This window comes from Micropterus salmoides, unplaced genomic scaffold (genome assembly GCF_014851395.1).
Source record: "Micropterus salmoides isolate LMB-PRFRI ecotype aquatic unplaced genomic scaffold, ASM1485139v1 Ms_hic_scaffold_3, whole genome shotgun sequence".
NCBI classification, from domain to species: Eukaryota; Metazoa; Chordata; class Actinopteri; order Centrarchiformes; family Centrarchidae; genus Micropterus; species Micropterus salmoides.
Window position 1 is genome coordinate 39,504,130 of NW_024042261.1, and position 24,498 is coordinate 39,528,627.

At 42.6% G+C, this 24,498-nt stretch overlaps 1 protein-coding gene across 3 annotated transcripts in view; it reads left to right on the top strand.

Annotated features, from left to right (window-relative positions):
* The first annotated feature begins 3,031 nt into the window (after positions 1–3,031).
* The window catches only part of ece2b (endothelin converting enzyme 2b), a 52,448-nt gene continuing 30,981 nt past the window's right edge, over positions 3,032–24,498 (top strand). The window contains exons 1-4 of one of the 3 annotated variants that reach the window (XM_038692910.1): positions 3,032–3,350; positions 18,995–19,081; positions 20,147–20,282; positions 21,198–21,413. In XM_038692910.1, coding sequence (XP_038548838.1) covers positions 3,318–3,350; positions 18,995–19,081; positions 20,147–20,282; positions 21,198–21,413 — 472 coding nt within the window. In that variant the 5' untranslated portion in view covers positions 3,032–3,317. The remainder of the gene's footprint in view (positions 3,351–18,994; positions 19,082–20,146; positions 20,283–21,197; positions 21,414–24,498) is intronic. The other 2 variants (XM_038692911.1, XM_038692913.1) reach the window with 2 other exon arrangements.

Below are 24,498 nucleotides of genomic sequence, written 5' to 3' on the forward strand. Positions count from 1 at the left end.
TGTCTTTGGATTCAGACTTTCTGCTGCTGCTCACTTATTTTATTTTTATAATCTTATTTACAGGACGGCGCTTGTTTGTTTGTTTGGAGGTATTTCTTGCTTTTTGTTTTTGGTGTATGTTGGTGTGGTTTTTTCAAATAATTTAATTGTGTTCTTGCGTGAGGAGAATAAAGTAGGGAGGAGAAACATGAGTGGAACACAGTTTATCTGTTGGAGGAAAAGCTGCCTCACTGGTTTTATTTGACTCTTCTTGTTTCTGGTTTTGTGTTTCATCTGATTAACCAGAGCAGTTATTTTCTTTGATCCGTGATGATTTAATACACTTTAGATTTTATTCAGTAAAATATTATTGACCTCAGTCCTGCATCCCCGACCAACCAGAGAAAAACACTAATTCTACTTCACACGTCTGTCAAACTGGACAGAAACTAAGTAAAATGCAGCAAAACCTCCTTTGTTAGTCTTCCGTTCCGACAATCACCGGCTCTGGTTGTGATATGAAGGCATAGATTTAATAAACGGGTGTCGTCCTGCATGAATACAGCAGCTGGTTATTCGTGTTTAGACGTTTCTACTGAATGCAGGATTTTGACACCAGTTCAACCAGTTCAACCAGTTTCCACTTCCCTGTCTGTTACAGTTGATGCTCTGTCTCCTGTGAACAGGAGGGACAGACTCTTACAGTGACAGTCGAGGACGTTAATCTGGGCTCCACGTTCCGGTAAAACAATCCCATCATGCTTTGCAGAAACTCTGAACGTGACTTTATTAACATCGTCTGACGACACGTCGCAGTGTCAGACGCGGGACAGGAAGTGTCACCTGGCTGAGGGCGAGATTTACATTCTGCTTTTTAGGATTGTAGGTTACAAACATCTGACAGCTCAGTTTGTGTTTGCGTCTCGTGTTTCATGTGTTTTTATCTGACATGATGTGATAAAAAAAACACGCGTTGACTTTCTTTCTGTTTGTTTTCTTTTGTCTCTGTTGGCAAATCCCAAAACATATTAGTAAAATATCCCAAAACTACTTTTTTACTGAGTGTGCAAAAAATATAAGTTAAATATGCCAAAACATTTTAAATAATATGCAAAAACTGTTAGTAAAACAAGCCAAAAGAAATAAAGTATGCCAAAATATTAGTAAAATAAGACAAAACAGTTTATCAAATATGCAAAATATTAGTAACAAATGAATAAAATATGCAAAAAAATTTAGTTTAAATATCCCAAAAACAATTAATTAAAATGTGCAAAGAAATGTTGTTTTTATAAAATGCAAACAACTATAACTGAAATCTTACCCCAAAATAAAAAAATTATACAAAAACTATCCTTCTGTAGGTGATGTGAGTCCATGTGGTCCCCTTTTCTTTCATTCATTCATTCAGAACAAAGACATTCACTGCAAAAGTGAATTATTAACTTAATGTTGAATGCTCTAGAGCGCGTTTCTTTTCTTGTTTCCAACCCATTTTCTCTCGTCTATGTAGTTTTAATGTCATGTTGATTTATGGTTGTACATATTTAATCTTTTTTCAATAAAAGATGTTCTTGTTCTGATATTGATCAGCGCTGAGGTGAAACTGCAGATTATTTCTGTTTCAGTTCATTTATTTTGCAGTTTATTTCCAAGCATTCTTCTTTAAACCAGGGCAAAGTTGAAACATGGACATAATCAACTAATTCTACACGGCAGAAAAGTCGTGTGTTCAAATTCCAACTGAAACAAGGAAGGACCAGAACCTGAAAACAGCCTTTTCAGGTAAATCTGAACAAATTTGGAAATTAAATCTTCTTAACTTGAAATGGAAAGCAGTATAAATGTAGTTAAGTTGTTTTAACTTGAAACTGTGAGTTAGAATACTGCAGTATGTCTGTTAGTCTGGAAGTTTTTGTTGCATTCACAAAGTAAAATAGGTTTTTGTGTGAAGGTAAAAGTTATAAAGCGTTCAATCAACTTAAAAAAGCAACTAGAACTCTGGAGTTACATCAACAAAGGCAATCTTCAGTTAACTTGGACTAACTACAAATATCTTAGTGTAGAAGTAGAAAATGCAAATACTGAAGTAAAGTACAGGTACTTCAGCAAATGTACTACTGAGTTACCTTCAGTGGGGAACGAAGTATTAAGATCCTTTACTTAAGTACCAGACTGTAAAAATACTGTTAGCAGTAAAAGTACTGCATTGAACATGTTACTTACGTTAAAGTATGTAAGTATAATCAGGAAAATGTACTTAAATTATTAAAAGTAAAAGAACTAAAAGCAGAAAAACGTTCCGTGTGACTGTTTTACTGTTTTATATTATGTGAGTATTATTCCTCCTGTAAAAGCAGGACTTTGTATCAGACTGCAGTTAATTATTATTTTCATTAGGAATTCATCTGCTGAGCATTTTCTCCATGAAAAATAAAAATCTGAAAATATTGAGACATGCTGTCAGTTACCCAGAGCCCAACGAGACTCCTCCATAATGTAAAACTAAATAAATATATATAATAATAATAAATAAAACGAATTAAAATGAAAAGCAGCACGTGTGAAATATGAAATGTTTTTACATGAAAAATGACTTAAACCATCAAAATAGTTGCCAAATTATTGTCTATTGATCTAAAAGTTGTGTCAACTGTACTTGTGTAAAAAGTTGGAGTTTAATTTATAACAAAACGTCATATTTTATAAAGTCTGCGTGTGTTTTGTGTTTGAAAAGCTGTCAGAGAAATGTCCAGTATCTCCCTCTGAGATGGAGCAGGAGGAGAAAGAGGCGTGAAAAGAAAGTACTCCAGTAAAGTTCAAGTACCTGTAATCTGTACTAGAGTAAATGTACTTGTTAGTGTCGGCTGGTTCCACCTGCGTCCTGCAGGTGTGATGATGCTGCTGCTGCTGCTGCTTCTCTGTGCGGACAGTTTTTGAAGCCCTGCCTGCGGGTTGAGCTTCACGCAAAGCTGGAGGAGGTGACGTAGGGCCGTGTGGATGACGTCAGCCCTCTGTGTCTCGGGGTGTGTTTGTTTGTGAGAGGAAGAGGCTGGTTGGATGTTGGGCGGGGTCTGGGGAGACAGAGAGAGACAGAGAGCTGAAAAACCTCCAGACTCTCCTGCTGCTGCTGCTGCTGCTGCACGGACAAAAGGAGAAGAAGAAGGAGAAGGACGGAGAGACAGAGACACGCAGAGACAGAAGGACAGAGAGACAGAAGGACAGGGAGACAGGGAGACGGGCAGAGAGCGCGGAGGACAGACGGACGGGGATCCGGGGAGGATGGGCCGGCGGAGCGGCCGTCGGTAGCGCTCTGTTTTCGGGCACGGAGCTCCAGGATGAGCGTAGCGCTGCAGGACCTCCGGCACACCGTGAGTACACGCGCACGCACATTCCCGCAACATGCATGCGCCCGGACGCGTGACACGCAGCCCACGCGCTCCTCCTCCGTGTGTCGGTCTGTCCCGTGTCTGTGCAGCAGCTGCCGGCTGATCATCTGTCAATCACTGTGATTGGTTGGCTGCTGTAGCCTGTTGATCATCGACACGCTGCTCTGATTGATCCAGCTATAAGAAAGTATGTCTGCAGACAGGTGTGCGTGTGTGCGTGCGTGTGTGCGCGCGCGTGTGTGTGTGTTTGGGCCTGCTGACGTCACTGATCAAACGGATCGATACCATGCACAGATCGGGTAAACACGGAGACACGCGACAATTAATGTAGTCATTGAGTTTTTTATTCTTTTTGGTTTGAGATGTTTTGAACCACAGAAGAAGAAGAGACTTCCTGTTCTTCTTCTTCTTCAGCTGCAGATTTGATTTAAGTCATTAATCAATCAGTGACAAAAATAAAAAGAACAGTAATAAACATCCGTGCTTTACATGTTGAACCAGGACTGAGACGTGTCTAAAAATACCAGCAATAATATAAAAACCAAAATATTAATAATAAAACAAAAAAGCCGTGTTGGAAATAAAAACGATTTAAAACAACTTCATGTAAGATTTGTCTTCTGGCGCCCCCTACGGTCTCAGAGTGCAACACCAGACGCAGCGACATCACTGACGCTCGCCGTCTGGCCCGCGGCCTTTTATTTCCCGCCAACGTCCTGCAGCCTCTCGCTCGGCCTCTCTCTCTCTTTTCCTCTTCTGAGCCTCCTCCGTCAGCGTCCTCTTCGGTCAGCCGTTAGCTAACCTTACGTCCACAGAGGCTGCTGAGCCCGGTTATGTTGCCCGCTCAAAACCGGCAGCAGCATCATGTTGCTTTGAAACTCGGGTGGCGAGCTAGCAAACAAAGCTAGACAACAGTTAGACGCAGGAGCACTAACGGTAACGTTACTGAGAGTGTCCCGCACCTGGGTATAAACATCGAAGCGGCTCCTGTCTGTGAAACCTGGCTGATTTCAACAGCTTTGCCGGACCAGCAGAGCGAAGCCCAGCTCGCCGTCTGTCCCGCAGACTTTCAGCTCTTTAGCTCAACGAGTTAAAGCCGCTCTGATGTTCTTCTCCGGTCTCTTCAGCCTCTGCCGTCAGATCCAGAACACCAAACAACTCACCTTGTACATTTGGAACTTGTTGCCTCTTCTTCTTAAAGCTCGCTGAAGAGTCGCGTTACGTTGTCGTGATAAATGTGGGAGTATTCACCTCAGTGTAGAAATACTGCATTGAAAATATTACTGAAATATAAGTATTTATGTAAAAGTGCAGAATGAAAACTGTCGCCTCTGACTGTTAATCGGAAGGTCGGCGGTTCAATCCCCGACTCCTCCAGGCTGCGTGTCAAAGTGTCCTTGGGCCTGATACTGAACCCTGACCCGCCTCTGGCAGCTGTTCCACCAGGGTGTGAACGTGTTTGACTGGTGAATGCAAATGTAGTGTAAAAACACTAGAAAGGCGCCATACAAGTACGGAGCGTTTATAATATTATATCATTAGATTATTTGCATTCATGTAAAAGCAGTTTTTACTGTTACAGCTGGTTGATAGAGTGCAGTTATAGAATAATCCACTGATTATTTTCTCCATTAATTGTAAAAATAGTGAGAACTGTTGTCACAGTGACTCCTTCATAATGTTTGTTCTGTCACTCCAAATTAGGGATGTACCGAAATTAATCGGCCAGAAAAAGCACTTTCGGTGTTCGGCCTAATTCATCAAAGGACCGAATAAACTTTACCCAACAATCACGCTGACACGTCGGCAGTGTGGAAGCATTTTAAAGTGTTCTGCTGAACTGTTTCCAGCACATCTGCTCCATCTGTGGCAAAAGAAAAGAAACGCTTTGAGTGTTTCTGACTCTCGTCTGTGAGAAGGAGATTAAACTAGCCACGCCTACATTTAGAGTGCACACGTATTCCAGCCTTTACGGTAAGTGAAGCGGCCCAGAGCGAGCTGACAGGCAGGTTAGAGACTTTATCCTGTCAGTTTGTCTCTTTAGTATGAAGAGAGGCTGTGAAGTCTTCATGTTACAACATTATTTATCAAACCGGGTCGGACTGGATGGATTTAGCGCGACGAGGAAACACATGTGACAACGTCCGGTTTTCAAAATAAGGCGTCTGTACAGGATGGAAATAAGAATAACTGGATTATATTCACAGAAAGTATAAAAAATGTTGCATGTGTCCGTTAAAAGTAAATGGACTCATGTAATTTACTTTACTTTCCACAGTCTCTGCACATCCTGCAGGAAACACTGAGGAAAAAGCACATTTTGACTATTCATGCAGTGGGAAAAATAAATGTAAATGCTCGGTATTCGGGGAAGTTTTTCAGTATTTTCAGTGCGTCCCCAGTCCAAACCTCAAAATGATTAAAAACACATTAAAATAATCAAAATTCAAAGCAGCAAATCTTCACATGAAATGTTTTTAACATGAAAAATGTGTAAAAATCTGACTCGGATAAATGTAGTGAACTAAAAAGTACGAAATCTCCCACTGAGATGGAGCAGAAGGAGAAACTGACGCGAAAAGAAAATACTCAAGTAAAGTACAAGTACCTCAAATTTAAGTACAGTACCTGAGTAAATGTACTTAGTTAGTGCTTCCACTGTGAGACTCCTTCCACCCTGTTATAAGTCAGCGTAGCATCAAAGTGATTTTTCTGATTCATTTGCTGTAAATGTTTAGTGACAGGAGCCTGTTTTCTGTTGGTGGTGATAAAACTAACGAACAGCTGCTCACGGCGACATCATCAACAGCATCCTGTCATTATCGTGATCACCGTCCTCTTCGTGGGAACATCATCTTCATAATGAACCTCGTCGTGTTGTAATGTCTGAGAGCAGCGTTACCAGGAAGGAGGTTTATTGTTTTCACCAGAAGAAAGGAGCTGATTGGTCGTTCCTGTTCTCAGGTCTTCCAGTAACTGACACCAGCTCACCAGCCCTCCGATCCTAAACGTTTCTGTGTAAATTGTTCAGGTGGAATCAAATCAAACATCAACAAACCAACACATTTAAAAGTACAATGAAGCTTTCTGTGCCCCCGGGCTCGTCTCCTCAGGCAGTCTGCAGGAATGTGGATCAGTCTGACGAGGTCCCTGAACTCATCAGACCTGTTCTCTGTAAGGTTCAGCAGGAATACGTCCACGTCTGTTACTTCCTCATAACTTTCTTGGAGGTTTCTTGGAAAGAACTTGGTCATTAGCCCAAACTTCCTGCAAGGAACCCGCTCCATTCAAAACCCAAATAAAGATGAATTAATTTTGTTCAATTCATTTTCATTTGTTTGTTGTGTTCTTCCCTGTGGACGCATGTTTTTCTGATCAGCTGGCCTGCAGTGCTCTCATTAAAACGCTGAACATTGGCTCAGCTTCTACATCTACTGCTATTCTTTCAAGGAAATGATGCACGTGTAAAGTGTTCTGGTTAAAGGCGGTATGAGTGGCTTCTGTAAGGACGTTATTCACCTGAGCAGGTAATCCATTGACACATCTCATCATGTGATCAGTGTAATTATGACAGATATTAAATCTCTGGTGTGAAAAAGCTCCACAGGTCTTTTCCCCTTAGTATTTTTAAGGATGTTAAAGGACATTATTAACAGGGTCTGGTACCGTTCTAGTGTTCTGATTCTGAATCTACTTATCGAATCTGGTTCTTGACCTTCCTCCTCGTCCCCTTCATGTCTCTAAAGTGAAAGAAGTCTGTGTCGTAGAGGGGCGTCTCTGGGTCTCGTCTGATCTGTAGCCATCGTCAGTTTCCCTTCAGTATAAAAGGTGAACGTCGGCTCACCTGTGTTTAGTACCTGAGGCGTTGCTGCTGTTAGCGTTAGCTGGATCTGGGAGAGCGGTGAAGCGTTCCTTCAGATTCACGCCGTGTTGAAGGAAACGCTTTGTCACGTCGGAGCTGCTTCCTCCTTCGCACCCAACCTCCTGACTGCAGCTGAGTCAAACTTTGGAGGGTCCGCCACGGTCCAGGACCAGAACCAGAAGGACTCTCTTCTTCACGCTTTGTTGACGGAACACCAGTGGTGACGTTAGGTCGGCGTAGCAGCTGCTGGCAGATCAGAGACACTTTGACGGACAGTAAAATGCCAATTTTGGCCAATCAGAAGACAGCGGGCTTTGAGAGGGGGGGCCTTAAAGAGACAGGAGCATCTACATCAGGAGTATTCAGTTAGAATTCACAGAGGTCCGGTTAGAGAAAATTTCCCGACGCAAAGGTCCGGAACATCAAAACGACTAACTTGCGTTTTCATTCAGTACCATAACGTGTAGTTGTATCAAAATATGTTTTTAGTCAACAACGGACTCTCAAATCAAATAATATTTCAGTCAGTTTTCACATCAAACTGGAGGGATAATAAATAACTAGTGAACTAAAATATTTTTAGAAAAAATGAAATAAAAAGTGTAGCTTGAAGTGATGAAGTTCAGTCTTAACCAATTTTATAATAAACACTCAACACATCAGAACAGCTGTAACGCCTCCTTCTCTTTCATTCCCTCTTACAGAACTACCACTTTCCTACTTTCTCTTGTTCAGTGAGAAACGTGAGCTCTAGTTTGTCCTGCCAGCTGCCATCGGAGAGATATGAGATATTCTGGCGTTGAACTGCCCGTGGGAGGAACGTACATGTAGGAATCTGTACATTCTTGATTAAAAGCCTCGTGAAATCTCTTTTCCCTTCCGTCTCCTCAATTGATGTGTGTTTCCAAAACGTCTCTGGTGAATCTCACAGACTCGACTCGCAAGCATCGGAATGCACAGATTTGATTGGCTGAGCAACGTCACATGAGACGATTGGAGCACATGCGATTGGTCTGTGAGTTTCCTGGGCTGCTAAACCAGGACTGTAAATGCTAGAAAAGCTGCGCAAGTTAAAATAGAAATGCTCCGTCACGAGGTAGTAAGTCTCAGTGATAGATCGGCTGTAGGTCGGCGGTCCGCCTATCAGTTACCTCTGATCTACAGCTTGTTTCAGACAGAGGCTGAAATGACGGACTACATGAAGAGTCAGTATAAGACAGAGAATTATTTTTTTGAACTTTGAATCATGCAAAACTGGAGTCACAGAACTACGATACAGGACTGGAAAAGCAGTTTAATCAGTCTCCTTTATGTAACGTATCTAAAAGGAATCAATGTTGACTTTGTGTTTCACATGGCGTGAGGTTAGGCAGTCGTGCCTTGTGGTTTTATTTTGTGATTTTCATCCTTGTGTGTTTTTGTGAGCTTTACTTCCTGTTTTATTTTGAAGCGTTCTGCCTCTTGTGTCTTGTCCTGCTTTGCTTCCTGGTTGTGTTATTTCTCATTGATTGTCTCATTAGTTGCACCTGTGTATCCTAACGCCCCCCCCCGGGGTACTTAGTTGGCCCGGTCTCTCCACTCGTTGCTGGTTCACTGATGATGTGTTATGTTGAGTGTGTTGCTCCTGGTGTTTCATACTCGGTGGTTAATGATGGCCTCTCGTTTTTCCCCCGTGTACAACTCTGTAAGAATCTGTAGTGGATTCTTACTTTCTGTGGAAAGTGGAAAAACCTTGTTCAGTATTCGGGAAAGTTTTTCAGTATATTTGGTTTAATAATTTTCATTTCGGTGCATCCCTAGTTATTTAACCCTATTTTAAATAAATTATACTGTTCTGTACTATTCTGGCAAATAAATCCCTTTTAATTTCACCTGCTTTGCTCGTCCTTGTCTGCATTCGGGCCCCAAACCCTGAACTCTGGTGTTGCTGTCTGGCTGCATGTAACAAACGAACGCCGGCCTCCTGGGTGAAAGTCTGGTTTCCTGGTTTTATTCTCACACCTCAGAGACAAAAGGTTTGGAAGTGACTGGTTTGTCCAGCGGCTCTCAAACCTCTACTGTCCCCCCGCCTCCTCACACGAGCAAAAGTGGATTTCATTTTAATGAGGTATTAACAGTTCAGGCGAATGAAGTAAACAAAAGATTGAGGTTAGCAAGATAGCCTGGTTAGCTTTAGAGCCGCTGGGTTAGTCCAGCTGATCAGGAGACGCCAGGAGTCCGGATCTGAGAGCATCTCCACCTCTGGGAAGCTGTTTCCTGAAGCTTTCCTGTTCTGATGATGCAGAGAGAGTTAAATGTCCGTCACAGAGCCCGAGGTGACGTCTTCAGATGTCTCGTTTTGTCTGACCAACACACACAAGATAGAAAACAGAACATCGGACGCGTTTAAGAATCTGGACGCAGAATAAATCCACCAGTTCCTTATCAGTTGATGAATCATTGAACCGTCTCAGCTCCAGAACATTTCCAAAGTTACAGTGAGCGGTAAGCTGGAAGTGTGTGTGTGTGTGTGTGCGTGTGCGTGTGTGCGTGTGTGTGTTGGGCTGGGCAGGGTTGACTGTTTCCTGTCTGCAGCTCTGTGACTTCCTGTCTTAAGACGCCCAGTTTCCATCTGAGCAACAGAACAGAAAGCTGCTGCTTCTACTGTTTATATGTGACCTTCATCATCTTCCTCGCCTTCGTCATCATCTCCTTCATCCGTTTCCATCCCAGCACCTGATTTTTATCATCTTTACTGTCATCATAACGTTATTTTCGTCATCATCGTCGTAGGGAGAACCGAAACTTCGGTGCCACGTCGATACCAAATTTCCCCACTACGTTTTGTGAGTTTGTGACAAGAAATGTTAAATAATAAATCTAAATGCTTTGAGAAAGTTTTTTTTTTACACATTAAGAAAACATGCAGTGATATTTAAATATAGAAGAAACAAATGTGCATTAGTCAAAAAAAGCTATTTAAGCTAAAAACAAGCTGCAGGTTACTGAATTATATTTCATTATATTTTGAATTGTCGCCTGTCACCAGGATTCCTCCATATAAATAAAGACATTTCCACCTTAAACTGGTGCAGAAAATGTCTCCAGAAAGCAGGAAATTAAGTGTTTAATGCACAAAATCTTATTATATTTCAGCATTGATTATTTCTTCAAAATAGTATTAAAATATCTTCTCGTTTTGTTCTCGTGACCCGATATTGTGCATCGTCACACCCATAATCTCAGCCTTTATGTTTCAACACAAAGCGACGGCCCTGATGTCGGTACTCGCCGGTACACGTGGAAGACGAGTGTAGCGACAGAAACCAGGTGGAGTCAGAGTCACGGCTGTTTCCTTCAGCAGCTCTGTGTCAAAGCCTCAATTTCTCGCAGTCGGAGAGCTGATTCAGGCAGACGTTTCACACTTTGATCACCAAAGATGACGATGCAGTTTGCAGCTCTGAGAACTGAACGTCAGTCCAACGCGCCCGTTACTGTGGGAGGAGTCAATACGATCCATTTCAGTCATCAATAACTGTTTAGTTTTAAATATAAAAATCTCAAACCGCTGCCAGTACAGGTAGAGACCATCCTCAAACATTTCACACCTGAGTTTGTAAAGAAAAGTTAAGAATTAGGTCGTTAATTTAATAATTAAATATGCAAAGTGCGAGGTCGGCTCATTTATCAGCCCCTCCTTTTCTAAAAGATTGCGCTCATCTGTCCTGGACATCCTCTCACAGCTGTTAGTTTGTTCTTTGTGTTGCTCAGTGTTTTTATTAAAGGAGTGTGTGTTGAAGTGCATGATGGGATTTATTGTTTGGTCACTGGGATTCTGGTATCGTGACGTCCTTACATCGTCCTCTGGCGTCTGCTGGTTTAACGAATGGGTGTGGAGGTGGGAGGAGGACTGGGGGGAGGGAGGGCGGGTGCAGAGCTGCGGGCGGTGTCTTGTGTTGAGATGTTTATGTTCGGGGTCAGAGGTCACGGAGGAGCCGCTGTGACTGATGTTGCCTCGGGGACGGGAGGCGGTGATGGGAAGGTCGAGTGCCCTGCCCGCCCTCTCTCTCTCTCTCTCTCTCTCGCTCAGCTCGTCTCTCAGCGTTTGCGCGTCGTTGCAGTCGGATGTGAGCTGACATTTCTCCGCACGCGCTCAGTGGCGCAGCAGACGGACCTGCGGAGACGACGGCTGTCTCTGTCTGTCTCTGTCTGAGAGCTGAGGACGTGCAGGTGACGCGATGCACCTCCCCGCTGATGCTCTGGCACCATCCTACCGATGGACGGGAGGTGGCCACTCGCCAAGACCTGCAGCAAAGGCAGAGAAGAAGAAGGCTGCAGGCTCACGCACGCGGGTGTAAACACGGATCACGTGTGCACACGAGGAATCCTGGAAGAAACACTGAATGTAAACACAACTCTTGTTTGTTTACGTGAAAGCTCCACAGAGCAGCTTCACAAACGTTACTCAGATGTTCTCCAGAACTCACTGGTGGAAGAAGGCGAAGAGAAGGGGCGCTGGATTTATACTCAGGAGGCTTCCTCAGGCTGCGGCAGGGGGGGGGGGGGGGGGGGCGTCTGGCCATTTTGTGTTTGTGCTGTTATTCAAATAAAGACAAACATTTACCTGCAGGTGTTCCTGGTTACGATCATTTACAGAACTATGACAGAAGGTTAGAGTTTACTGTCACGGTGCTAAAGGTGCTGGGAAAAATATAGGTGCACCTAAGCTTTGTGGCGGTGCAGCTAAATGAAACATTTAGACGCACCGGGGCATAAATTTAGTCTGCCGCTCTGGATATTCTGACACTAGGCTAGCAGTTTCCCCCTGCTTCCAGTCTTTGTGCTAAGCTAGGCTAACTGATATCCACCTCCTCTGTCTTGTTCTGGAGGAACAGACGATTTAACAAATGAGTGTTTGTGTTTAGAGTACGGAGGCTGTGAGAGGACAACAGGGCCGAGAGAGAGAGAGAGAGAGAGAGAGAGAGACAGTCAGACAGACAGACAGATGTTATATAAGCTGCAGTGAACTCCATTAGAGCTGAATGGAGATGATTCACACACATTATCTAATTACACACACACACACACACACACACACACACACACACACACACACACACACACACACACACACACACACACACACCGTGACATCACCCTCCACAGGGAGATATAACACACACTCCTGTCTCCTGGCAACCCTGCTCGCCCCCCCTCTCCCCCTCTGTGTGCGTCATCAATTAAAGAGAACAGTCGGGGCGAGAGACACCGGCAGCGACTGGAAGAGAGAGACAGATAAACAGGCAGGTTTCAGCGAGGGCCTTGAGGAAGGAAACATTTGGAAACCTTCAGCTTCCTGCAGGAGCATCAGACTCTGCAGAGGCTCAGAGGACGGACAGGAAGACGTGTCCTCCCTGCAGACCAGGACTGAGACCGGGACCGAGTCCATCTCCTCTGTCACGTTCCAAAAACTTCACTTACATTAGGGGGAAAATGCATTTAGGACAACCAGTGGAAACGCAGACTAGACTGATAAATAATTGTTCTATATATTTTTCAAAATCTTATTATTTACATTGTTTGTTATTTTAGTAATTGTTCCTTTTATTTGTTTTTTTTATTTCACATTTGATACAGATGTTGTTATTTTACTGATGATGTTTACTATATATATACACTTTATTTTTTGGTTCTAATTTTTTATATTTTCATTATTTAACACATTTTTACTATTTATTTACTTTATTTAATGAACTGTATGAAATTAGTTGTTCTTTTGTAATTTATTTGTAGCTTTGGCAGTATTATTGTTTACATTCATGCCAATAAAGCTGAATTGAATTGACTGGAACGACCAGCTTCTGTGAAATCTCTGCAGCATCTAGGTTCCTTTATTACTCTCCCTCCATCAGCCTGCTCCTGTTAATTATCATTACTTGTTGGTTTTACACTAGTGTGGGAGTCTAGATTTCGTGGCGTGTGTTTTGCTTTTGCCAATGAGTCATCACTGTAACTGTCTGTTATTCTATGTCTTTGGTCAGGAGGTTTTATCCTGAAAATAAATTTGTCGAGGGAGCTGCGGGAGGTTTCAGACGCTCCGACCAGCACTCTGTTTGAAACGCACTGACAGCGTTTAGTGATCAGGTTTGCCTCACAGTCGGTGTTCCACTTCATCCCAAAGGTGTCGGAGGCGCTCTGTGATTTCTTTACAGAGCTGCTTTGTGCACGAGAACATCGCCGTCAAAGGGACAAACAAACAAACCGACGACACAAAGAAATGCAGAAAGTGAAACTGAAGCGCAGTCTGAAAAGATTATCTGTTCAAATATACTGTATGCTCTGCTAGTCTTATTCAAAGAAGTTCCTGAGAAACACTGTTATATAACTTAACTCTGTCGGAAATAATAAGTATAATAAACTATAATTAGTTTAGGTTCTCTGTGTGTTCTCTCTAAAACTGCTGGAATCAAGAGATTATCTGTAAACTTTTATTCAAACAGCTGCTGAGAACTGTTACACAACTAACTTAACTCTGAATAAAATGATAATTATAATAAACTAGAATTACTTTAGATTCTCTGCAGTAACTGTTCTGGAGAAACGCTGAACCTCGGTCCCTCCAGGATCTCGCTGCCTGTTGAGGTCTAAAAACGCCCGATTGGGGGTTTTTTGCAATGAAATTGTGGGAATAAGTGAAAACTGCAAAGTTAGTTGTGATTTTTTTTTTTCTTAAGAATTGTGGTTTAATCATTAAACAGCCCCTCCAGGACTCGGCAGGCCTGACCCTGACCCTGACCCTGCATATTTAAACCAGCTGACCTTGATTCTGTCCTGCAGCTGAGCGGGACGCAGCAGCCTCAGTGTCTCGGCGTCTCGTCTGACGTCCTCCGTGTGTTTCTGATGTTCTCTCCGTATGTTTTGTGGCGGCAAAGTGTCAGTAGACGATTTCTTTTATGTTCGACTACAATGCTGCACGCTCTGCAGAACAGTTTCCCCCCTGACGAAGATCTGGGTCCTGGTCTTCACGGTCCCCTTTGCTGCTTTTGTTGTTGTTGGTCAATGCGAGACGTTGGTGTCGCACACGTCTCCTGCGTCTTCTCAACAAGGAAGTGAGTTTGCTGTTGTGTGACGTTTGGCGGGAAACAGCGATGAGAGGTCACATTTGAAGAAAAGTTGCAGTGATTTGTCAAAAGTGCAAGTTGCACTGAATTCAAAGGGATTCATTTAATTTACCGTAAAACTTCAATAGCAGAGTCAATATGTCAGTGTGGACACGCTGCACATCCTTAGATCGGTTAGATTCTCCACAATTCAGTCGTTCTGTTCATTTAACGAAAACAACGAGCCCCAAAGTCTAATTCTGGTAGATTTACCGCTGTAACCTGCCTGGTACGAGAGAAAAGTGCTGCCTCTCGTCACCTTTGAAGCCTCGTTCAGTCCAAATGTGTCCATTCCTGATTATTTATCTTCCTTCAGTCTGTGAGGCTCCACCCATCAAAAGAATCAGAACAGCTTTTCAGAAAAATGAATCCAAGTAGTGAATCCTGTCATGTGAAGTCCGTCGCTCTCTGTCTGCTAACTTCTCTCATCCTGCAGCCTGTTGTTGTTTTCCTTACGTTGCTGCCTTCAAAATAAAAGCGCATAAGACGCCGTCTGTCGGAGCTGGATCAAATGAATGACGTGTATTTGATATTATTGGATCATTTTTACATTAGTATTATTCTGTTTGAAATAAATAAACTGTTTCATAGCAGCCTGTATCAGTTTTGTGCGAGAGGAATTAAAGGCCTGTCAATTCAAATATAGGCAGGGTCAATTCAGTGATTCTAGAAAATAAAAGCCCGGGCTGTTAAGTTTTACAGCATGTTAATAGTTGTGATCGTTACATTTCAAAATCCTGGAGAGACTTGTAATAGTTTCTAAAACACCAAAATGCTCATAAAAAAACACAGAGGTCAGTAGATTTCCTTTCACTAAAAACTGGACTGGAGCAGAAGGACACTGAGCGTGTAGACACAGAGAGTCCACATATGTTTGGCCACATGTTGTCGATGAAAGGAAACAGAAAGAGAGGTCAAGAGGTCGCCAGACTCTCAGGATCCATGTGAGGAGTATGTAGGAGTATCAGAGTATCTGGTCTTTAGGAGATCAGATGTGCTGATCTGGACGAAACACCAGCAGGCGTCAACGCTACCATGCTAACACTTAGCGCAACGCTCTGCGCCGCGGTGGTTTCCATGGTAACCGAGCGCGGCGTAGGAGGTGGTGTTGTGGTGAAACGAGGTGAGCTCAGTGCAGCTGTTTCTAAAATGTGTTTCGGTCCCGTTCAGTGCGTTTGTTTCTCTCTGCAGGGTGGAGCGCCGCGCTGTTTATATTTCTGCCACACAATGACTGAGGGAGGGGAGGGAGAGAGAGACATAGAGACAGAACCACAGAGAGAGAGAGCGAGGAGCTGAGTGTAAACAGAGGAAGTGGAGATTTATTTGATCACAGTTAAATATCTCCTCATGCTGAGCCTCTCGGTTTAAACCCGTGACTGCTTCAGCTCTCTTCGTGTGTTTCTGCCTGTTTATCAAGAGTTCGCACTGATACGGTTTGTTTGTTTGTTTGTTTTTATATCTGTTACGCCAAACATTGGGTTAGATTAAAGTGCACACAGGAAGCAGCAGGATAACATGACATGATGCAGCTCAGCTTCACACCAGATGGCAAATAATGATAAAGAAGAGCAGAAAGAAGTTGCGAGTATCAAACCTCAGTACGTTATAGCGTCTGATAAAAAGCTTTAATTTCCCAGAGGGGTTTTTGACTTAGAAACAGCAGTCGATGAATGATAAATACAGAAAATACGGCGATCATTAGAAAGAACAATAAATACAGTAGCCAGGTTAGTTTTTCCATCTGATCAAAGGGAGGGTACGCCGTCACATCTACTGCTGGTATCACTTACTTTGTATTTGGACACCATGCTAACATGCTGATGTGTGGCAGGATTAATGTTTCCCATGTTCACCAGGGGTGCGGTGAGTTCTCAAAAAGCTGTCTCACACTGTAGCGTAGAAGATGCCCCCACCAACTTGAATCGTTTGTGTGGCAGCATCTTGGGGACCTGGTGGAATTAATTAATTAAACGGCGACAGAGTGACGGACAAGACACGAACAATATGAAAAGCAACATTTTAATATGCAGCTGCACTGTCAAAGTCAAATGAAAGACTATTTTTCCAGTCATATATTTCCTCATTGAAGTCTCGTCTTGTGGGCTAAGTGCATGTTCACACCCCTGTTGTTCACTCAACTCAATCGATCTTTATTTGTCCCTGTAGGGAAATTAGTTTGCAGCACAATCACATAACCGACTGACATACTGATACCCGCAGCTTGCTATAGATTAGACAGGCCAGAGCAGCTGAACATCCTGCTTACTGATATCATTTACCTGTTGAATAGAATAGAGGGAATATCGTCGCCCAGATGCGACAGTGGATAAGACGCAAGCCTTGGGTGTGAGAGACTGTGTCCCTGAGCAAGACACTTAACCCCTCGTTGCTCCAGAGGCGTGCGACCTCTGACATATACAGCAATTGTAAATCACTTTGGATAAAAGCGTCAGCTGATTGAATAAATGAAAAGTGCCTCCTGTCACCAACAATGTTTCCTGCCTTATTCATCATCCTTTCCCTGTAGATACCTTTCATACTTGGTAACTTCACCCCTACTAGTTTACTGGCCGTTGTTACTGTTTTTCTAACAGACCTCTTCTGTGCCAAACCAGCAGATGATGCAGAAGGACGAAACACTTTTAATAAAGGCACGGTGAAACATCTGAAGCATTTTGCTGTGGACGTTTCTTTAAAAAGTTTTCTTTGTTGTGTCTTAGTGCTTTATGAGGTCAGACCACAGATCCCAGTTCAGCTTATGGTCGAGCACGATGCCATTATTTTTATAATTTGTAACAGATTGTATAGGCTTCCCACTGATAAAAGTAGTTAGAGGATTGCAACTTTCTGAAATCGATGGACATTTCTTTTGTTTTTGAGGTGTTTAGGAGGAGGCTTGACTTCGAACACCACTTTAGAAGTAATCAAGAACTGGCCCATGCTCCTGCTCCCCATCCTATAGTAGGCTCATCAAGGCGGTATCATCTGCATACTTAATAAGGTGCTTGTTAGTAGTGTTGTAGTACCGGTCTTTTTGAAGGTCTTGGTCTCGTCTCGGACTCGTCTCGGACTCGACCGCATTTGTACGCGTTCTTGTCTCGGTCTCAGACACTGAGGACTCTGGATTTTATTTCAAGAGCAGTCAACTTTTGGGATTATCAATAAATTGCTTTTGCATTGTCTGATTTATTTGTTAACATCCTAACTTTGATTGGATGTAAAACATATTGCTTCAAATGAACCTAATTAAAAATGTGTTGTTACCGTCCCCCTTCCCCGCGATGGCGATGCTTACATTGATTTCAGCTCTTAGTGTTTGTTTGTGGGTGTTTTAATAGGAATGTGGATCTTTCAAACCAATTTGAGAAGTACTTATGATCTCGTTCCACATTTTATTGTGTGTCATGTGATGTGGGGAACAGGTCTTGGTCTTGACTCGGTCTCGGTTTGGGCGGTCTTGACTACAACACTACCTGTTAGGAAAAGTGCTAGTGGAAGAGTTTGTATATAAAATAAACATTAAAGGATAGGACTGAGTGATATGGCAAAGAATTCATATCCCGATAACGATAAATATCCCAATATATCACCTTTTTTGTAAATTCACAAATACACAAAAAGACAAACTGACCCTCGTTACCAATAAGGAGGCACATAATTGGCTTAGTTTTACAAGTCAAGTATTCTTGATGTGCTCCCTCTTATCTTTGCACTTACATGTCACACAACACAAGTTCCTATAATCTGCACTCCGGTGACTTGTATTTGTAGTCTGTAGCTATAGGGTCCTTACAGGGCTCGGTCAGAGAGGCTACTCTGCTCCCTCCACCTGGAATACACTGCAGGCTGCAAGTGAAACATTTGCTGAATTCAAACACTGGATGAAAGACATGGAGCTAGAAACTATAAATTGGTGTCACTGCATTTCCTTTAAACGTACATGTACAAATTGCTTTTAAGTGGTCTTAAAGTTGTACTGACTGTCCTTTGGTTGTTGCAGGTGTGTGGTGTTCTCATCTGTAACTCTGCTCTGTCAGTATGCTGCTATTTCTATTATCAACTGGTTAAATGAAGGTTAAATTTAAAAGAAAATTGAGACGTTGAGATATTTGACAGGATTAGAAAAACCTCCTAAGTCATAAGAACGTATCCTCTGGGGACTTTGAATAGAGTTAAAGATATTTTACTCTGAAACACGATTGTCAACAGGCTGGTGGCGCTAGAGGAAAGGTCTGTGGATCACCAAAGTCAGCTGGATCTATCCCCGGGGTTTATTAATGTCTGTACGGAAATTCAAAGCAATCCATCAGATGTTTTTTGAGTTATTTCGGATTTTTTAGCCATGCTGCTAGCACATGTTTATATATTATTATCTATAATAACATTAAATATATATGGTTTTATTTCTGTGAAGGACTGTTATGTTGTCAGTTATGTTGGTTCTGGACCATCCATTATCTATACCCACTTGTCCTGACTTGACCATATTTGTGAAGGTTGATGGTCCTGTGGAAAGCTGTGTTCTGTTTCCACCCTGCAGATTCGATTAACCCAGATACTTTTCTAATCTATCTGCATCAGCGTGGGCGTAACGGAACTGACAGCCTGTCTCTCTGTCTCCACAGATGTCCAGCTATAAGAGAGCTACGTTGGAGGAGGACGAAGTGTCGGACGCTCCGGCTGAGGCAGCCTCGTCTCCTGACAGAGTGGAGGTCAGTGAACGCAACAAACACACGGACAGAAAAAGCAACAAGAAGGGTGTACAGAAATGACATTTTGTTTGTCAGGGAGGACAGGGACTCAGCTCAGCTCCTCATCTCCTGAAATCCTCCACGGCTAACTGGTCCCAGGTGAAGTCCTGGACTCAGAGAGATTCAAATCCAAGGACAGCGTCACTCCTGGAGCCAGACCTTGGGAGGGCTCGGACTAAAAACTCAAAAGGGGGCCACCGTCGTGTGGGGCCAACAGCCACAAAGAGAGGAGCGGCGGGGGGTCTGGAGCGCCGCCAGTCAGACACTCAGAGACAACAAATGTTAGCTCTGTGGGTAGTGCTGGTAGAGGAGGTTCAGTGATGCCTTAAATATTGCAGTAAAAAGTGTGAGGGGCTGCCATGTTGGAGGCATGTTGTTTAAGGTACAGGTGAGACACGAAATCTGATCTAAGAAGTCCAGATCTAAAAACAGATAAATGTGTTTAAAGGTTTACCAGACAATATGTCACCCAGTCCATTACAGTATAGATGGTACCAGAACGCCTGAGATCAACGGTCAGTGTCCAACTTTGTAGTTGTGTCATCAGATCTGTGGCTGTATGTCTTGGACACTTAAAGAGAGTTGGGGGGAGGGCTGCTGGACAGACCTGGTGAGGTCTTCAGTTCCTACCTGGGGGGAGAATTATTCTTGCCTTCTTGGGAGATGAAATAGATTCTCAAAGTTGTGGTCAGAAGGTTTTTGTTGCCTGTTGTGGAAACAACCAAAGAAGCTGCTAGCTGACACCAGCAGTAGAGGAAGCTGAACAAGGAGACTTTCAGGCTACTTATCTTAGGAGACCATTGAATCAAAGCCATTGGTGACGGGATCAAAAACTATGATATCAGAAGAGATCAGAGCATCCGCGGAGAAGGACTCTATGTGCAGGATGTTCCCGGGTTTTTACGCCTGCGGACACCTCGAGATCCAGAAAGGGTTAGGACCTGGAGCTGGGTTTAGAGCTCAAGACATAGATAATGTTCTTGTTCAGCTGTTTGGATTCAGTGTTTCTGTCATTGTCTCTTTCAGGTGGGTTTCAGGAAGGGAGGCGTGGATATTCTGGGCAGGAGGACTCAGCTGGAGGTTCTGCTGTCGGTCCTGCTGCTGGCTGCCCTGCTGGCTCTGCTGGCCTGTCTGCTGGTGCTGGGTCTAGGATTCAGCTCAGGTAACAACGTTAAACACCTGCCTCCGTCTATGCTCTTATTTCCTACCCCGGCCTACCCTTCACCTCCCCATCCTTCCTTCCTTTCCTTCACTTTTTTCCTCCTTTCCTTCGTACCAGTGCCTTCTCCTCATTGCTTCTTCTATCCTTTCCTACCCCCCGCTTTCCTCTCCTTCCGCCTTTCCTTTGTTATCCTTTCCTACCCCACATACCCTTCGCTACACCCTCATCCCATCTCATCTCTTAACCTAATTTCTTGTCCTGCCACCCCTTTCTTTCTGTATTTTCCTTCATTTCCTTCACTTACTTTCCTGCCCTACCCACATATCCTTCTCAGCCTCCTAATTTTCTTGCCTCTCTTTTCCCTTACTTTCTCACCTCCTCCTATCATTTGTTGCCCCCTCCTTTCCATGTCTACCACGTCCTTTCCTTCTCATACTCCTCCCTTTCTCTCCCCCCCTACCTTTCTATTCCCTTCCTTTCCTACACCCACCCATCTTTCTCTTCCTCCTCCCTGCTTTTCCTATGTCTTTCTTCTCTTCTTCCTTCCTTTTTATTTCCTTTTAATTTCCTTCTCTGCCTCCTATTTCCTTTCCTTCCCTATACCTCATCCTTTCCTCTTCTGCCTCCCAGTCCCTTTCCTGCTCCCACCCATCCTTCTCTACATCTCCCTTTTCTTTTCAGAGTTCCTTCTTTGCGTCTCTAACTCCTCCTTTCCTTTCTTATACTTTCCTTCCCCGCCTTTCCTTTTCTACCGACTCCCATCCTCCCGTGTCCCCCGTCGTTACCCTCCTTACCTCCTGAACAGATACAGCTTTATATTCTAACAGATTAAACATACTTCTTGCAGCTTCAGACTGAGTCCTCTTCAGTTTTCTGAACACTTCTATTTTTTTTGTGTGCCATGATGCTCTGCAGACAGTGGGCGTGGCCTGTGCCTGTCGGAGGCGTGTGTCACTGTGGCGAGTCAGATGGTGGAAGCGATGGACCGCAGCGTCGACCCGTGCCACGACTTCTACCAGTTCGCCTGCGGAGGCTGGATAAGGAAAAACCCGCTGCCTGACGGACGATCTCGCTGGTCCACGTTCAACAGCATCTGGGAGCAGAACCAGGCACTGCTGAAACACCTCCTGGGTAAGACAGGTGGAGAGAGAGAGAGACAGGTAGAGAGAGAGACATAGGAGAGAGAGAGAGAGAGACAGGTAGAGAGAGACATACATAACTACAGAGGAATATGTGTATCCAGTAACCTGGGAAAAATATTCTGCAACATCATTAATAAACGACTTGTGAACTTTCTTGATAACCACAATATTCTGCATAAATGCCAAATAGTTTTTTTGCGAAATTGCCACACAACAGACCATATATTTACCCTCCAGACTCTAATTGATCAAGAATTAAACATTAAGAAAAGAAAGGTATATGCCTGTTTTGTTGACTTCCAAAAAGCCTTTGATTCCATCTGGCACGAGGGCCTTTTCTATAGGCTACTTGAAAGTGGCATTGGAGGGCAAACATATGATTTGATTAAGAACGTGTATACAAAAAGTGAATGTGCCATAAAGATTGGAAACAAACAAACAGAGTTCTTCTCCCAGGGCCGGGGAATGAGGCAGGGATGCAATCTCAGTTCAGTTCTCTTCAATCTATATATCAATGAATTAGCAAACCAATTAGAAAGTTCCACGGCACCTGGCCTCATCCTGAACGACACAGAGATCAGAGGTCTGCTGTATGCAGATGACTTAGTGTTGCTCTCACCTACTAAAGAAGGTTTGCAGCAGCACTTTAATCTCCTGTAGAGATTCTGTCAGACCTGGGCCCTGACAGTAAACACAGCAAAGACTAAGATAATGATCTTTCAGAAACAATACAGAAATCAGGTTACACACAATTTCTATTTAGATACCACTAAATTACAACACACAAAAAACTACAGTTACCTTGGCCTCAACATTACATACACAGGAAACTTCAACAAGGCTGTGAAAGATCTGAGGGACAAAGCAAGGAGAGCTTTCTATGCAATAAAAAGAAACTTTAAAATATATATTCCAATTGAAATCTGGCTGAAAATTTTCCAATTTGTACTAGAACCAATAATTCTATATGGTAGCGAAATCTGGGGGCCAAAACTTAATAATGAATTTGACAAATGGGACAAAACAATCATAGAATCTTTCCATACTGAGTTCTGTAAGAGCATCCTGCAGGTGCAGAGAAAGACACCAAATAACCTGTTCAAAGCAGAGCTCGGCCAATACCCCCTCCTACTAAAAATACAGAAAAGATCACTTAAAATCAGTTAAACCCCAGACATATCCTCACAAAGCCCTAACATACCAGGAGCTGAAACCAGAGAAGAGTCCCCTCAGCCAGCTGGTTCTGAGGCTCTCTGCAGTAACAAGTTCCCAACAGCCTCAGGACAGCAACACCAACTCAAGCAGACCAAACCAAATTATCAGCAAGCAGAAAGAAAAATATATTGAATACTGGAAAGAAACGACCAAAACACAAAGTAAATTACAATGTTATCTGACCCTAAAAAGAGAATTCACACTGGCAAATTACCTGAGTACAATAAAATGTCCTAAACTAAGAAAAATGTTACAGACTGAGTGAACACAGCCTGGCCATAGAAAAGGGTCGACACAGACAGAGCTGGCTACCACAAGAGGAGAGACTCTGCTCCCAGTGTGACAGAGGACAGGTAGAGACAGGGGACAGGTGGAGACAGAGGACAGGTAGAGACAGAGCTATATAATGCCCCAAATATAAAACACAAAGACAAAAACACTTTGCAAACATTTCCCAAATATACCCCGAATTCAAATTCATATCAGACACACAGAAACTCCCCTATTTACTGGGAGAAATGCCCAAATGTGAAATAATTGCTGCAAAATATGTCTCGTCATGCTAAGAAGTGAGGACAACCAGTGGAAACTCAGACTGATAAATAATTGAACAGATTTTCAAATTATTATTATTTTGATCATTTGATATTTTAGTAATTTTTTTGTTTTTACATTTGATACTGATATTTTTTCTTTTTATTATTTTTTTTAATCAATTCATTCTAATTTTTGTCTATTAATATATACACAAACGTTACTGTTTCATTTATTTATATATATTTTTAACACGCACACACACTTACCGTTTTATTTATTTATTTATTTATTTATTTTAATTTTTAATATACAGTATATATAACGCACATACACGCACACACGCTTACTGTTTGATTTATTTATTTTATTTAAATTTTTTATATATATATATATATATAACACACACACACACACCCTTACTGTTTTATTTTTTTTTTATTTAAATTTTTCTCTTTTTTTTTAAAACACAAACACACATACACTTTGATTACTTTACGCTTTAATTGTTTAATGAAATGTATGGGGCTGATTGATCTTATGTTGTGTATATATGATGCTTTGGCAAAGTTGTTATTTCATTCATGCCAATAAAGCTAATTTGAATTGAATTGAGACAGGTAGCGAGAGAGCGAGACAGGTGGAGAGAGACAGGTAGAGAGAGAGACATTACATTGAACATTTAAATTTTTAACCTTTTAATAGTAATTATTATTTAGTATAAATCAGACTTTCATAATCATTAATATAAAATATTACATTTTATTAATGAGGAATGAGGAACTCAATATCCTGTGAGACGGTGCTGAAATGAATGAAAGATATGGTGTTTTGGGTGGGGCCGTCCCCTCTGCTGTACCTCAGTGTTTCCCCTTGGATGGAGTTGTAGCAGCGGAGTTGAAGCAAATTTTTTGTCTGAATATAAAACCCCAACACAACATGTCTCAGCAACATTGCTCTTGTGTCCATGAGCATGTGATGCACCTTAGAATAGCTTCAAACTGCAGTGTTTTCCCAGTTTAATGTGAGCTTTAGATGAATGTTTTGGTGGTCGGGGGTTTTGGGGATCCTCCCCCAAGAAAATGTTATGTTTTCCAATGAAAAATATGTTATCATTGGAAATCATATTGGGCCGTTATTTTCACCATATCTCTGAACAAATAGTTGGAAAAGCTGCCAAAGATCAGTCTGCTGGAGGAACTCCAACCTTTAGATCTGGAGAAAGTAATTTGGTTGGTTCTGTTGCTCCTCAGTAATTTTACAGTGATGGCTCAGCATGTTTTGGGCATTGCCCCCTGAAACCCTGTTAATATGACCTCAGAATC